Source organism: Beauveria bassiana (genome assembly GCF_000280675.1).
Source record: "Beauveria bassiana ARSEF 2860 unplaced genomic scaffold BBA_S00028, whole genome shotgun sequence".
Lineage (NCBI taxonomy): Eukaryota > Fungi > Ascomycota > Sordariomycetes > Hypocreales > Cordycipitaceae > Beauveria > Beauveria bassiana.
The window spans coordinates 123,465-137,226 of NW_007930863.1; the positions used below are offsets into that span (position 1 = coordinate 123,465).

General features: G+C 52.6%; 4 protein-coding genes across 4 annotated transcripts; 2 read left to right on the forward strand and 2 right to left on the reverse strand.

Annotated features, from left to right (window-relative positions):
- Window positions 1–2,246: 2,246 nt before the first annotated feature.
- On the forward strand, window positions 2,247–4,195 carry BBA_07816 (major facilitator superfamily transporter; the record flags this gene model as incomplete). The annotated part of the gene is made up of 9 exons (XM_008602913.1): window positions 2,247–2,472; window positions 2,531–2,720; window positions 2,784–2,835; window positions 2,885–2,988; window positions 3,046–3,155; window positions 3,220–3,385; window positions 3,439–3,553; window positions 3,606–3,874; window positions 3,940–4,195. The coding sequence occupies 9 exons, from the start codon at window positions 2,247–2,249 to the stop codon at window positions 4,193–4,195; spliced, it is 1,488 nt and encodes a 495-aa protein (XP_008601135.1).
- A 2,735-nt stretch (window positions 4,196–6,930) lies between these two features.
- On the forward strand, window positions 6,931–8,608 carry BBA_07817 (prenyltransferase alpha subunit; the record flags this gene model as incomplete). Its single annotated transcript, XM_008602914.1, has 3 exons — window positions 6,931–6,979; window positions 7,039–7,677; window positions 7,740–8,608. 3 exons carry the CDS (start codon window positions 6,931–6,933, stop codon window positions 8,606–8,608), a joined length of 1,557 nt encoding a protein of 518 aa, XP_008601136.1.
- Window positions 8,609–8,961: 353 nt separating this feature from the next.
- BBA_07818 (uncharacterized protein) lies at window positions 8,962–9,864 on the reverse strand (the record flags this gene model as incomplete). Its single annotated transcript, XM_008602915.1, has 1 exon — window positions 8,962–9,864. One exon carries the CDS (start codon window positions 9,862–9,864, stop codon window positions 8,962–8,964), a length of 903 nt encoding a protein of 300 aa, XP_008601137.1.
- Window positions 9,865–10,717: 853 nt separating this feature from the next.
- BBA_07819 (mevalonate kinase) lies at window positions 10,718–12,274 on the reverse strand (the record flags this gene model as incomplete). The annotated part of the gene is made up of 2 exons (XM_008602916.1): window positions 10,718–12,001; window positions 12,050–12,274. The coding sequence occupies 2 exons, from the start codon at window positions 12,272–12,274 to the stop codon at window positions 10,718–10,720; spliced, it is 1,509 nt and encodes a 502-aa protein (XP_008601138.1).
- Window positions 12,275–13,762: the final 1,488 nt, after the last annotated feature.

Genomic DNA, 13,762 nt, shown 5'->3' on the forward strand with positions numbered 1-13,762 from the left:
AGGCAGATGAAAAAAAAATTCCATTTGGTCTTTGTTTTTTTTTTCTCTTCTTGAGTCTGTGGGTTGAGCTGTCAAAGCTTACTCTGGCCGGTCTGATATTGAACTTTATCACTTTGTAGGGGTAAAAGATACGCGGGCGTGGGTGGATGGTTCTTTAGTATATCAAGTTATCCACATTCTCTGGAAGATTTCTTCAATTTCTTCACTGGTGAAATTCCTCTTGTGAGTTGTATGCGTTCTTTGGAATTGCAAAAAGGCCAATGCGCTTTTCGGGCTCTAGCGTGAGAGTTCCCAGCCACAACAGCGGACGCTAATAATCTCTCATGTTTAGCGAGGTGGAATCGAAACAACTCTGGGCTGTAGGTCCGCCCGCCTTGGCCATCAGCATCTATGGGGTGGCGATGGGGTCCTGCAGCAGCGAATTGTGGACTTGGATCCATACTCTCGTGAGATCGAGCACAAGTAAGAAGGGAGTTCCGAGGCTTTTCGTATCTGAATGTTCTAGTTAAGAGATGCGGTAGCTGATGACAGTTTGACAGGGAAAAATGTTCATCGCTCAAAAACACCATCAATCCATCACGGGTCGTCGTTGATCCTTGACGAAATGATGGCGGCTATGCGGCACAGGTTCATTGACCAGAGATGGTAAGAAGAGGGCTTCATTTTTTTCCAAAGCCACCTTCATGGTCAGGGGACTGACCTCCTATAAGTGCCTATTGTGCTAATTATGAGCAAGGAAGCGGCCTGTCGGGGCTGGCTGGTTGGATGGTCACTGCATTCAACCCGCCCCATCTCTTCGCCGTGTACATACAAGCCAAAGACTAGCAGACGTCGTGCAGTTTGTGGGGAGGCAGAGGAGAACAAACAGAACGTTGAAAGAATCAGATTGAACGAGGCACGACTCATGACGAAAAAAATCGCCTTTTCTAAATGACGCTCTGGATTCCAGTGCCTATTTTGTCTTGTCTACCAAGTAATGCTTCTCAGCAGTCATGCCTGGGTGAGCTCCATGGCTGTCGTGACAAAGACGACTCAGTATTACGAAAAAGACGACATATTTCTTGCTCAATTGGCCTCGAGTGCTGCATGTAAGAGTTTTCACCCCGTCGCAGGTTGAATGTTAGTAATTAGTCAACGCAAACTAGCCCCCGGCGCCCCCATGGTCCCATTGCAGGGCCAGGATCAGGAAGGGTGCGGCCGCAGGTTATCTGCATCAGATATTTATTGATTAATTATCCACTATTTTCATGCTGAAATTCCACGTCGGCGAGTTTTCCCTTTGTGGAGACTCGCGGTGATGAAACCATTTCACCAGCCTTTTTGATGCAGAAGCCACCAACAGATGCACAGAGCTCTGCACGCAACGTTGTCCAGGACAATAAAGCAGAACCGAGAAAATCAGTTTACTTCAGAGAGAGTTGCGAGTAGAGGTTTCCATGTTGGTTCTGGACTACTTTATAAAAAAAAATACGATACATGACCCGCACTGGCTGAGCAACGCGCCAATGATTGTGCCGGATCCGGCCGGGCGCAACATTTTTCAATGCGAGGAATACCGGGATAATGTCATCAAGGATTCAAGGCAAAACGATAGAGTTTAAAATAAGCTGGTGGCTGCAGCCTCATGCGTCTTTACTTTGTCCTAATTGAAAACGTTGCAAAAGAGAGACAAACTCGCGTGGCAACTCCATCAATAGTTGGCCGAGAATCACGGCCGGCCGAGGCCAATCCGTTTTGGCCCAAGATCCGCGCCATCATGGGCCGTGCTGAAGCTGCGCCTCGTCAATATTCCATAAAGGGTGTACATGATATTTAGCCACACTTTGCAAATAGTCAGCTTGCATTGAAGAAATTTCCACGCCATGGGCGGATTCGTTTGCTGCGAGTCAACTCTCAGGGTCCCATTGCAGGTCCCAGGTCCAGCTGGGGGATGCGGCGGCCGCAGCAGATATATGTTGCGGGCTTTTGCGCACGTATCTGATTGGGCCCCCTCCCCCAGCCTGATTGGAATCGATCCATTTTTGGCATATAAACCCGTGTCTTGGCCAAGGACAAGCCGGCACAGTCTTGCCGAGATGTGCTAGGTATTTCCGTGAGAGTTGGCCATCAAGGTGCGTCGAGTTCGCATATAACGTTCAGGCTGGCCAGGTTGCCAGGCTACTTTGCCTGCTTTGCTGATCTTGCCGAACCCCAGCATCATTACCAGCCAAAGACTTGACAAACAGCCTGTTTGCCCTGTCTGCATCATGGAAGTGACGGAAAGCTCAACGTCGAAGCCGGTCCAGCGCTCCATCGTTAGACGGTGGTACCACTGGTATGATGCCGGTGCCAGCAAAGAAGAGCGAAAGCTCCTCAGGAAACTCGACTTTTTCATTCTGACGTATACCTGCCTGACATTTTTCATTAAATATCTCGATCAAACCAATGTCACAAACGCCTACCTGAGTGGCATGAGAGAAGAACTCGGCCTTGGTGGGTTCTTTTTTTCAAAAGTTTAATCAACCCTGAATTCTGCTAACACTTTTTCAAGGGCACAAAAATGAGCTGAATTGGTTTACCACCTACTTTAGCATTGGTGTCATCATCGGGGCTCCAATCTCAACATGCATGCTCACCGTGGTACAGCCAAGATACTGGCTGCCATTTTGCACCATGGGATGGTCTTTCTTTGTACTCTTCATGTACAAAGCACAAAACGCCGAAACCTTATATGGTCTGAGGTATGAAACATTTTCTATTCAACATGTCGTTTTGTCCTCGCTTTTGCTGACATGGTTTACTAGATTCTGCTGTGGTCTCTTTGAAGCGGGTGCTTACCCAGGCTGTCTATACATTGTAAGCAATTTCATCGACTTAATAAGGCAACTAAGCTAACCAGTGACAGATTGGAAGCTGGTACAAAAAGTCTGAAATCAGTCGACGAACCGGCCTGTTTCTCTTCTCCTCGGTTTTCGGAGCCATGTGCTCGGGCTACATTCAAGCCGGACTGTGAGCACTTCTCGTCGCCGCTCTCGACGACAACATACTAACAACTCGCGCCACCAGACACAAAAATATGAATGGTGTAGCGGGCCTCGTCTCGTGGCGCTGGCTTTTCATCTTTGACTTTATCTTGGGTATTCCCGTTGCCATTTTCGGTTTTCTTGTTTGCCCAGGTAAGCATATTTCGTTTCGGGCTACTGGAATCCATCATCATCATCACACACTGACCTCGGATAGATGAGCCCAAGGGCAAAAAGATGTGGTGGATGACAGAAACCGAAAAGACGCTCGCCATTGCCAGAATGAAAAGCGATGGGCGCGACTCTGTAGGTGCCTGGACGTGGGATGTTGTTCGCCAGGTTCTACGTTCATGGCAGCTTTACGCCTTTGTCATTGGCTGGGGGTAGGTTTTACAGCATATTGCATCGAATCACCGCGCTAATTATTACCACATAGCTGGATCGAACTCACGTGCGGCAACAACATGATGCGTTGGATGGGCTTGTGGCTCAAGGCCGAACACTATTCTCCCACAAACGTCCAAGCCCTTCCCACCGTCATTGGCGTGATGGTAAGTTGCTGTGGAAGCTATGGTCCTTGGACAGCGCTAATGCCATGTCTAGCAACTCTGTTTCATCTTCATCAGTTCCGTCGCTGCTGATTCGCTAAACAATCGAGCCTTACCACTCGCCACGCTTTGCGGCTTCCTTCTCTTCAGCTACATTGTTCTTCTGAAGCATACCGAGAATACCAGCCTGCGCATGGCCGCGTACTTTATCGGCGGCTCATACGGCGGCCTCTCCCCGCTCATGGGTGGCTGGATCAACTGCAGTTGCGGAGGTAACAAGCAGCTACGCTCATTCATCACAGCCATGATGATTTCGGTCGGCTAGTACGTTCTTGGGCCTTGTTTCCCCTTGTTAGGGCAAAGCGCAACCACTAAACATGTTTTTGCAGTGCCATTGAAGCGCCTGCACAGCAGGTCATGTTTCCCACCAACCAGGCGCCCGATTTCCGAAAAGCTCAGGGCTACATCTTTGGCATCGGCATGGTCGTCACGACGGGCGTCTGGTGCGCTGCCATTATCCCGCTCATGTCGCGATACTGGTTCTTCAAGGATGAGCAGCCCTGCCTGGACTGCGACTGCGACGAGCCGATTGTCGAGAGCACAACTTACAAGGCCAACAACAAAGCGGCAGATGCTTCCGACTAGTTTGGCTTTGGCAACTGCCAGGATAAAGACGATGGAATGAAAGCGAGCCCATGGCGAGTACACAAGTTGGCATGCATTGGTAGTGTCCATGGGGCTGCCTCTGCTGCATTTTATACCCCCTTCGAAACCCGAATCCTCCTCCTTCACCATGAAAAATAGGATGGAAGCTTGGCAACGATTCACCGCTGCTAAAAAATTATTGGCATTAATTACTTTATCGTCCACTGCGGAGAAATGGCCCTTGGCGTCACAGCTAGTGACCAGCAATGTCCATCAGGCATAATTGGGTGTCGACGATGTAATCACACAATGACTAATTCATGACCTCTGGCATATTAAATGAATCCATTGTTCCTTCTGTGTCGCATATCACTACATTTTTTCTGGTCCTAGCAGCCTTATGGTCTTGACTCTTTGTCAACCTACACCTTACGCAGCTGCACTCGACCAGGTCCGTCCACCTACCTCGTGAGAGGTAATATACGAACATGTCTAATTTCCGCGGGTAAATCATGAGCCAATATTGTGCCTATAATGTTCTCTTTCGTATGGAATTGACCGTGCCCAGCGTCGGGACTTTCGATTTGTTGGATCGTGGGGACAAGACGCTTGATCACGCTCCGGAGCCTGGGGTAACTCCTTGGCCAATGGCAAAGAGTCGCACTCGCTCGATGCAGCCACTGACAAGGCATTGCTTCTCAGAACCACTACAATGGTTAAAGTACCTCATTACCTTCCAAAATTTGTTACAGCGTTGGCTGTCGGAATGTGGCTGGGGATGCTATGTCGAGGTCAAGCAGGAGAAGCTCGACGCCATGGGGGGCTTACTTGACTTGAGCATCGTTAAATCTAAGGATTGATTTCTACCTTTTTTCTGGAGTGTTATCGAGGTCCAGAACCATCTTTAGATTGTGATGGCCCTGAATACCTCTCGAGGTGACGCAGGCTCGGGTTGATCAGGTGTGACGACGCCAGTACCCGCACGACACTTCACTGTCAAAGATGATATTTGCGCTGCATGCATACTTATTAGCAGCTGGCAGTGTAGTCATTGTTTGCCTCTCCAATAATTCTTTGCTGGCGTTACCCTTGCGTTACTCTTCAGTGCGCTCTTGAAGTTCCGCCTCTGGGAACGACTCGCGCAGGATGCTTCCGATGCTGTTCCAACTCGTTTCAAAAAGTTTGAATTTCATGCTGTGTTGAGGTTGAACAGCATCCAGTCTCGTATGTCTTGCAAATATTGACCTCAAGCAGTCTCGGACCTCTGAGGATCCCCCGCCCAGCTTCTTCTACAACGAACACGAATTATTACACTATGAAAGAACAGATAGCTTGCCATCTTACCTGAATTCCTCACTCAAATAGCTCGATGGCTGTTCTCAGAAACTGTACATCTTCTTTCCCGAAAGCGTCGTCGGCGAAAAATGCCCCGGAACGACTCAAGACAACACATGATGCGTATTGATGGTACACACTGCCTTCTGCACAAACTAGTTTGACCCTATTGCAGCCTTCTTCAATGCTCATGTCTGATCCGAAGCTTGGCGGACTCGTATCTGCATGTTACAAATACTACTGGCGTAGTTACACATGGCTACACCGCAGAGGACATGATTCACGGTATCAGTAGTGGATTGTTGACGTGTTTTGAAAGCGGAAAAGAAAATCTTATAAAAGAGAGGACTGCCACCATATGACTTGTAAGGCAATTTCACACTCTTCATCTACAAAGCTGGCACCTTTACTCACTTGGGCTTTCAACAGTCAGTCTTTTCTTCCACTTCGAGCTAGACATCAGCAGTCAAGATGTTTGAGCTTATGAAACTACCGCTCGAGGTCAGACGATTCGTCTATCGCGGTCTCGTTGTAATAGATGGCCACTGTAATATTTCCCTGCTAGGTTCGGACATTCGACATCGAGCAGGAACCGTACCGAACCACGCGCGTACGACGAAGCCCCCCGAAAAACTTCATCTTTCGATTCTCCAAGTCAGCAGGACCGTCTACGAAGAGGCTGTCGACGTCTTGTACCGAGAAAACGAATTCGACCTATCTTTCTACTTTGGGTCGCAGGGCAACACCGTCGCGAGCGTTGACGCCCTGTTCCGGCGGCTCGGGCGCGACAATGCGCGCAAGATTCGCCACGTGTGCTGGAACGAGTCCTTCGTCGCGGTGAGCTGGGGCGTTCACCGGGGCGTCGAGACGCTCCTCGTGCACCGCCAGATCCTAGACATGGTCCGGCGCATCCTCAGACACCTTCCGCACTTGCGGGCGAGCGAGATATGGTGCACACGGAACGAAAGTCGTCGCCTTCCTGGCGACGCGGTGCAGGCGCTGCCGACAGAGGGCCCGATAGAATGGGACTGCCTTTACAACGTGGCTTTCGTGGCGGGTGTTAAAGGGACAGCATCTGAGAGATGCTCGTGGTATTGGAAATATGGATGATATGGCAGTAGCCGGGGGTGGCGTCATGAATGGGAATTTCAGCGTAACAGGGATAGCAGATGACCTGAACAAGCGCGGGTAGAAATCGAACCAGAACCAATCTGAAATATTGAGCAAGCAAACATGACCGTGTCGATCGACGTATTTACGTATTGTTCTTTCGTGGCTTAAACGCCCTGGCCCACCAAAAACTTTGGCGGGGTAAAGCAAACATCACCAGCATCCAGCAACGTCCTCCTCCTACATTAGCTCTTCACCGCGCCAATTCTCATCCTATAGCCCACGCCGTCATGCCCCCCAAGCCCAAGGGCACAGTCAAGGCATCCTCCGATCCCAAAGGTACCTTCCTCCGCCTCCCTTTCTTCCCCCTTCCTCCTGCCATCTTCTCACACTCGCAGAACAACCACCGCAGCAGCAACAGCCGCCAGCCACCGTCGCGGAGCGCACGCAGCAACGCTTCCACGCCACGAATCCTCTCGCCGGACGCGTCCAGACCTCGGGCCTGTCCTCACTGACTCCCGCCGAAAAAAGGACCTTTGTCTACAGCGAGCTCGTGCAGCCCGTTGCGCAGCAGCGCGTCCCGCTTGGCAACCGCACGGAGCGTGAGTTCTGGAAGGCTGTCTCAAAAGAGGGCCTGCCAATCCGCCGCCTGCGCGACGACTACGCCTGGGGTGTCGACAAGGCCGGCCGCGACGTCGGCGAGTATTCGCTCGCGGAGCACGAGGCGCGCAGCGTCAAGCAGGCGACGCTGACGGCGCTAAGCCTGCTTTCTCAGCAGTTTCGCACGAAGCGTGACCTGGCTGTAGCGGCAAAGCGTCGTGGGGACGAAGAAGCAGCGACAAGGGACGTAAACGCAGAAGAGATCGAAAAGGAAAAGACGAGACGGAAAGAGATGGCGAAGCTGAATCGAGAACTGTACGGAGAGATTACTGGCTCCCTGGCCAGCGACCCGGAATGGGATGATATCGTTCCCATCCTGCACGAGGAGCCCGAAGACGCAGTAGCGCGGATCGCATATCCCGACGACTACGCAGAGGGTGAGTTCTAGCCTCTTCATCCATCCAGTGTCTCTCAGCATTCCGTCTAACTTCCCCGTCAGCCGTTGCCTATCTCCGCGCCGTCATGGTCGACAAAGAGCACTCACCGCGCACTCTCCGCCTCACTGCGCACATCATCGCCCTCAATCCCGCACACTACACCGTGTGGCTCTACCGATTCCAGATTATCAAGGCTCTGGAGCTCTCTGTTCCTGCCGAAATCACCTGGCTCAACGCCGTCGCTCTCGACAACCTCAAAAACTATCAAATCTGGCACCACCGCCAGCTCCTCCTTGACCACTACTTCCCGCTCATCTTCTCCGACGAGGCCGCTGTTGCCGCTCTCGCGCGTTCAGAGACCACCTTTCTCGCCACTATGCTCGCAGAAGACACCAAGAATTACCACGTCTGGTCGTATCGCCAGTACCTAGTGCGGCGCCTCGACCTCTGGGGTCCGCGCGAGCTCGGCGCCACGCAGAGCCTGATTGAGGAGGATGTGCGCAACAATTCAGCCTGGTCGCACCGCTTCTTCCTCGTATTCCAGAATCCCGACGCCTCGACGCCTGGCTGCGGACCCGCTGAGCACGATCCTGCGGTGCCCGCGGCCGTCATCGCCAGGGAGCTAGACTACGCCAAGGAAAAGATTGTGCTCACGCCGCAGAACCAGTCCCCGTGGAACTACCTGCGCGCGGTGCTGGCAAAGGCGGGCAGGACACTAGCCAGCGAGCAGGCGCTGGCCGAGGGCCTCGTTGCTGGGGTGGGCACCGATGAGGAAAGCGTCAAGAGCTCGCACGCGCTGGATTATCTGGCTGATGTGTATGCGGAGACTGGCGAAACGGACAAGGCGAGGGTGTATCTGCAGCGGCTGTCGGAGAAGTGGGATCCGATCCGAGAGGGATACTGGAAGTACAGAGCACAGCAATTGGCCTAAAAGAACAAGCCGAATACAGCTAAATATGGTCAACATTGAGCGTTGAATGGCCATTGTGAAGAAATCATTTGCCTTTGATCAAGTAAAATGAAATCATATACATTACAAGCAAGCTCAAACATGCTCCTCTTCTTGTTTCCCATCTTTGTCCCGCCGCCTCGATCATGAATGTTGGACCAGTTTCAACACCCTTTCTTTTCCTTTTCCACCTTCATTCAATCATGCAGTAAGAGCAACTATTCGAGAGCCAACACACCATCAACCCCTCTTTGAGCAAGCCTTGCATATATACACCACTCTCAGAGCCCCGTCCTCCTGCCCCTTTTTACCTGTTGTCAGAATAACGCTCCCATTCATGTCCACTCCCCGTACACGGCCGCCCGCAGGCCAACCGGCATGCTCCTCACATCGATTGCATTCTTGCTCATCCACTGTGCAAAGCCTCTCAGCCTGTACTGCACCACAATATGCCCTCTGGGATCAAAATTCGGCTCCATGGGCACCTGTCCCAACCCGCCACAGATATCCGACGCAATCTGGCTCAGCTCCTCTCTGATGCCCGTCCTGCACAGCTCAACATCCCCCTCCGCGTCCACCTCGACCTCTGGCAGCTCCCCGCGCATGCCGTGCACCATCCGCTGCCTATCAACCTGCACGCACGCGTACAGCTCCCCCGGAAATCCCCAATCCTGCACCCTGTACCGCTGAGCGATCCTGTACGACACGCTCTGCAGCCGCGCCACCAGCCAGCACCGCTGACATTTCGGCCCCGTGCGCTGCCCGAGCGCCAGCTTGTATCGCTCGGGAAAGCCTGGAAACGCGTCGGGTCGGCGCACGTCAAACGCGACGGCGGGGATCTGGTGCGTGCACGGCGGGTTGTCGAGCCTGCGCACGATAATGTTGGCGCAGCGGTGGCAGAGGACGTTGCTGCGGAGGGCGGCGGCGCGGGCGTGCGCCGCACACGCGACGCAGTAGACGTGGCGGCAGGGAAACGTCCACCGGAGCTCGTCGGGGGCGGCCTCGGCAAAGAGCATCTCGCAACCATCGCAGCGGAGAGTGCGAAAGCAGTCGGGCAGGGTGGTAGTGGTGGCGAGGGCGGTGGTGGTGGTCAGCGGTGCTGATGATGGTGGTGGTGGTGGTGGTAGTGGGGGTTGGGCAGCGGACTGTGGCTGCGGAGGAGCCGTAAAGGCGTTGACGGTGGCCATGTACGAGTCAATATGGGAGAGGTAGCCAAATGGAAGCTGCTGCTGGCTCATTGTGGCTGTGAAGGAATCCAAGCTTGTTGCTGTGCAGGCTTTGATGTTCTTGTCAGAGAAGTACACACAAGTTTCCAAGTATTAGAGTTGATGTTATGTATAGAGGCAACGCAGACGCCGCAATCTCATATGAAGCAAGCAACGAAAGTGAAGACAATCTGAGCGCCGAGCGAAAAAAACTACCACGGCTATCGCTGCTTAAATAGCCGCGGGACAAGGAGAGAGAAGAAAATCTTGCATGCCGGTGGCAAGATCAGCAATCTTTGCGTTGGGTAAGACGAGAAGAGGCGGTTGGTGGTACGGCTTGCTCTCGCACAATCTGGACGCCTCTTCTTTCCCCCCCTCCCCTTCGGCGTCCGTGATACCGAGAATTTTTTTTTGGTGTGATCTGTACGAGGTCAGCGGAAGATGCAGATGTAGTGTCATCGGCGTTTCTGCAAACACTGCGGCTTGCTAGGCCGGTGCGACTTTGCAGCTGTCGTGGACGGCTTTGTTTGCACGTTTGATCATGTCGTAATCATCAGTTTAGACGTTGTAGAAAATTGACATTGGAGAAAGTTGACATTGTAGAAAGTTGGCATTGTAAAAAGTTGGAGGGATAATGTAGGAAGCCTATAGGAATATTCATCCAACAAAGGGGAGAGAAATTGCATTTCAAGTAATGAAAGAATTGGAACGTATGCGATGAAGCGTATAGAAATTGGAGAGAAGATAACTAGATACATGTGTGAATATAAAAAAAATAGAGAGTACCGCAAGGTAAAGTTTTACATGATTAAAAAAAAAAATGTCGAGGAATTCCCAGGCCATCCATCCTACGCCTACCCATGGTCCCAAAACGCCGTGACATGATTCATCTGCTCTCCATGCGCCAAAACTTCCAGCCTTCACGCTCGAGGCCGCCGCCGTGCACGCCCACGAGCTTCTCGACACCGTCGTTGTCTTCGGCGCTGAGGAACTTTTCAAGATCAATCTCCATGCCACCCTCTTCATCTTCTTCTGTGCCATTTTTGAGAACAGCGGGCCAAAGAACACCAACACCATCACCGCCGAGCGTCGTCTCAAACATGGCATAGTTGTCATCCTCCATGCGCTTCTCCATTTTGACAACCTTGGCCCTGTCTACACCGGGTCGCAGCAGAGTAATAGAGCATCCACCACCGCCAGCACCAGTGAGCTTGGTCCAGCCAATGCCTTCGTGGTCAATCAGCTCTCGTACACGCTCCAGGCGCGGGTGAGAGACGCCAAGCGACACCAAAAGGCCGTGATTAATGTTCATCAGCTCGCCAACCTTTTGCAAAGACTCTTCCTTCTTCTCGTCAAAATCCTCATGGTCAATGACTTCACTAGCAGACAGCGTGACACGGTCCATGGCATCGAGAATGGAATTCACCAACTTGGGGTGAGCATCTCTGAGCTTGCGAACCTTGGCGACTTCGTAGGCGGTAGACTTGGGCTGTTTGGTATCCACTAGAAGGAGAGGCAACTCGGGAAAGTCCCAGAGAGGACGGACAGCCGGGGGCTGAGCATCATCAGTGCGTTGAAAGACGACTGCCTTGCCCTGCGTGGCGACAGTGTTGTCGACACCAGATGGATTGCCGTGAATGCACATTTCGGAGACAAAGGCCCATCGGTTGATTCGCTCAACCTGTAGGCGAGCTTCTTCATGGGGTTGGTCGGGATGGGGGCCGGAGAGGGTTCGCAGCTGGAGCAGCAGGGCGGCGGACATGCAGACGGAGATGGAGGCGCTGCTTCCGAGACCAGCGCCAATGGGAATGGTGGAGCGCAGAGTGTATAGGCACCCATGAAATGAGGGCATGCCGAGCGAGAGGAAGAGATAGAGGAAGGCAGAGGCGGTGTTCTTATGGACTTTGCGAGTCTCTTCTGGGTGGTCGAGCGAGACGACGTCTAGATGGGGCTGGAGGGCGTCGATGAGCTCGGGGTCTAGCTCCGTAACGAGAGAATAATATGACTTTTTCTTGTCGGCGCGGTGGAAGATGCTCCAGGGCAGATCGTCAATGTTCCACGTGTGGATCAGGTCAATGTCGGGGAATCGCAGAGAAACGGTCCGTCGTGATTTGGAGAGTGTGGTGACGTGAAGATAGGATCGGAGAGAAATGGCAGCAGCAATGGCAGGCTAGCAAGGTCAGCAGATGTATTCCCGAGTCAATCTGGGTCGAATTACCTTGCCGTAGACGACAGAGTGCTCGCCAAAGAAGACGACCTTGCCGGGGGCCGAGACCATGAAAGCAGGGGCCATGGGGCTGGACTGTTTGCGCAAAGGGCTCGCGCGATTCGACATGGCGGCATGAGAGCCGCCGTTGGTGACGCCATTGCCGTTGACATGCAAGTGACCGTTTGTGCTTATTCCATTGACCATGGCCGAGTCGCGAATCGCGGCAGGTGGCATTTCCGTGGAGAGTCGGGTCGTGATCGCGAGGCGAATAGGGGAAGAGATGCAGTCGTGGAGGATTGCTTGGGGCCGTAGTGTTGAAGCGGGCGGTTTCTATCTTGTCGAGAATCAAGGTCCGTTACATGTGTGATTCGGTCAAGTGTCTGTCTCGTCTAAGCCGTTGGGAGGGATCGGTAGTATTGGCGTAGCACGACCCGTCGATGACGCTTGCGAAGCTATAGAGGGACGGCGCGAGTGACACAAATGCGAGGAAGAAGAGATGTAACAAAAGTGGCAAGAAGAACAAGAAAGCGTCAAGGAGCGAAGCGAGGCGGGGGACAAGTTTGAATTAGGGAATGGCGGCCACACTAAAGGGGAGCAAAGAAGGAGAGACGGCGCGGTGGAAAGTCCAAGGTCGAAAAGGCGGATGGATGGGACGAGTAATAGTCAGGCGCCAATTGGAAGGTTTGTACTTTTGGCGGGACGCGGAGGCGGCGTGAGAGTTGGGGCGTGTGGTGGGTGTGATCAGCGCCCACAGCAATGACTAAAAGTATATGATGAGTAGTGGAGGAAAAGATGATGGTCAAGATGCAGCAAAGAGTGAGAAGACGGGGGCTGATGATGTATTTGTGTTCAATCGTGAGGTTCAGCGTCGCATTCTTGACGCAGCAAGAGAAGAAGAAAAAAAGGTTGCTGGGCGCACTTGGGGTAGCAGTCAGCTTTAATATTATTAAAAAGGGACACAGCCTTGGGCATGTCTTGTCCAACTGCCAACGTGGCTGCCAACATGGCACAGGCTTACCTATCAATATCTTGCGCAGTGCCACACAGATGAGAGCTTGCAGTACAAAAGGACATGAATACACACGACACGATTATACTATCATCATTCGCATCATCATAGAGGTGCAGTTTACTGGCGTCATCCCCAGCCAAAAGGCAGGTACTTTGGGCAGCCCACTATTGACCTGCAGCCACAGGTCCGTTACAGGGGCAGCATGCCAACTAATAGCACACAGGTTTTGCAGCGACCTTGGGTGCTTGGACGCTACAGCCGCCTGTATTCTACGCACCCAACCCTTGTGGCCCCCGGAAAGCCCCTATCACTTCCCCCCTGCAGACGGGATGAGCAGCTTGATTACGACGCTGCCACTCCTTCTGCAGCTTGCGTATCCGGCTTCTCGGGACCGGGCGCCTTTGCCGGCACTGTTTCACGCTGCAACCGGGAGGAGGGTAACCCATGAGCAGACAGCGCTTTGCGATTGTACCACAGCGTCATTACTGCGACTCTGGACTACTGCGAACATCATCGTAGGTAAGCGACAAGCACGGGACAAAGACAATCTCAATCATGACTGTAATCGTAGATAATTTCATTTTTCTAGGTCTTATAAGAAGCTGTGGATGATACTGGTAGACAACCCGCCAGTACCTCTCGATGCGCCGCCCGGAACCCAAGACGCCCGCATCTCCACACGGTCCCTCGTAATCGTACCAAGCCCGGCA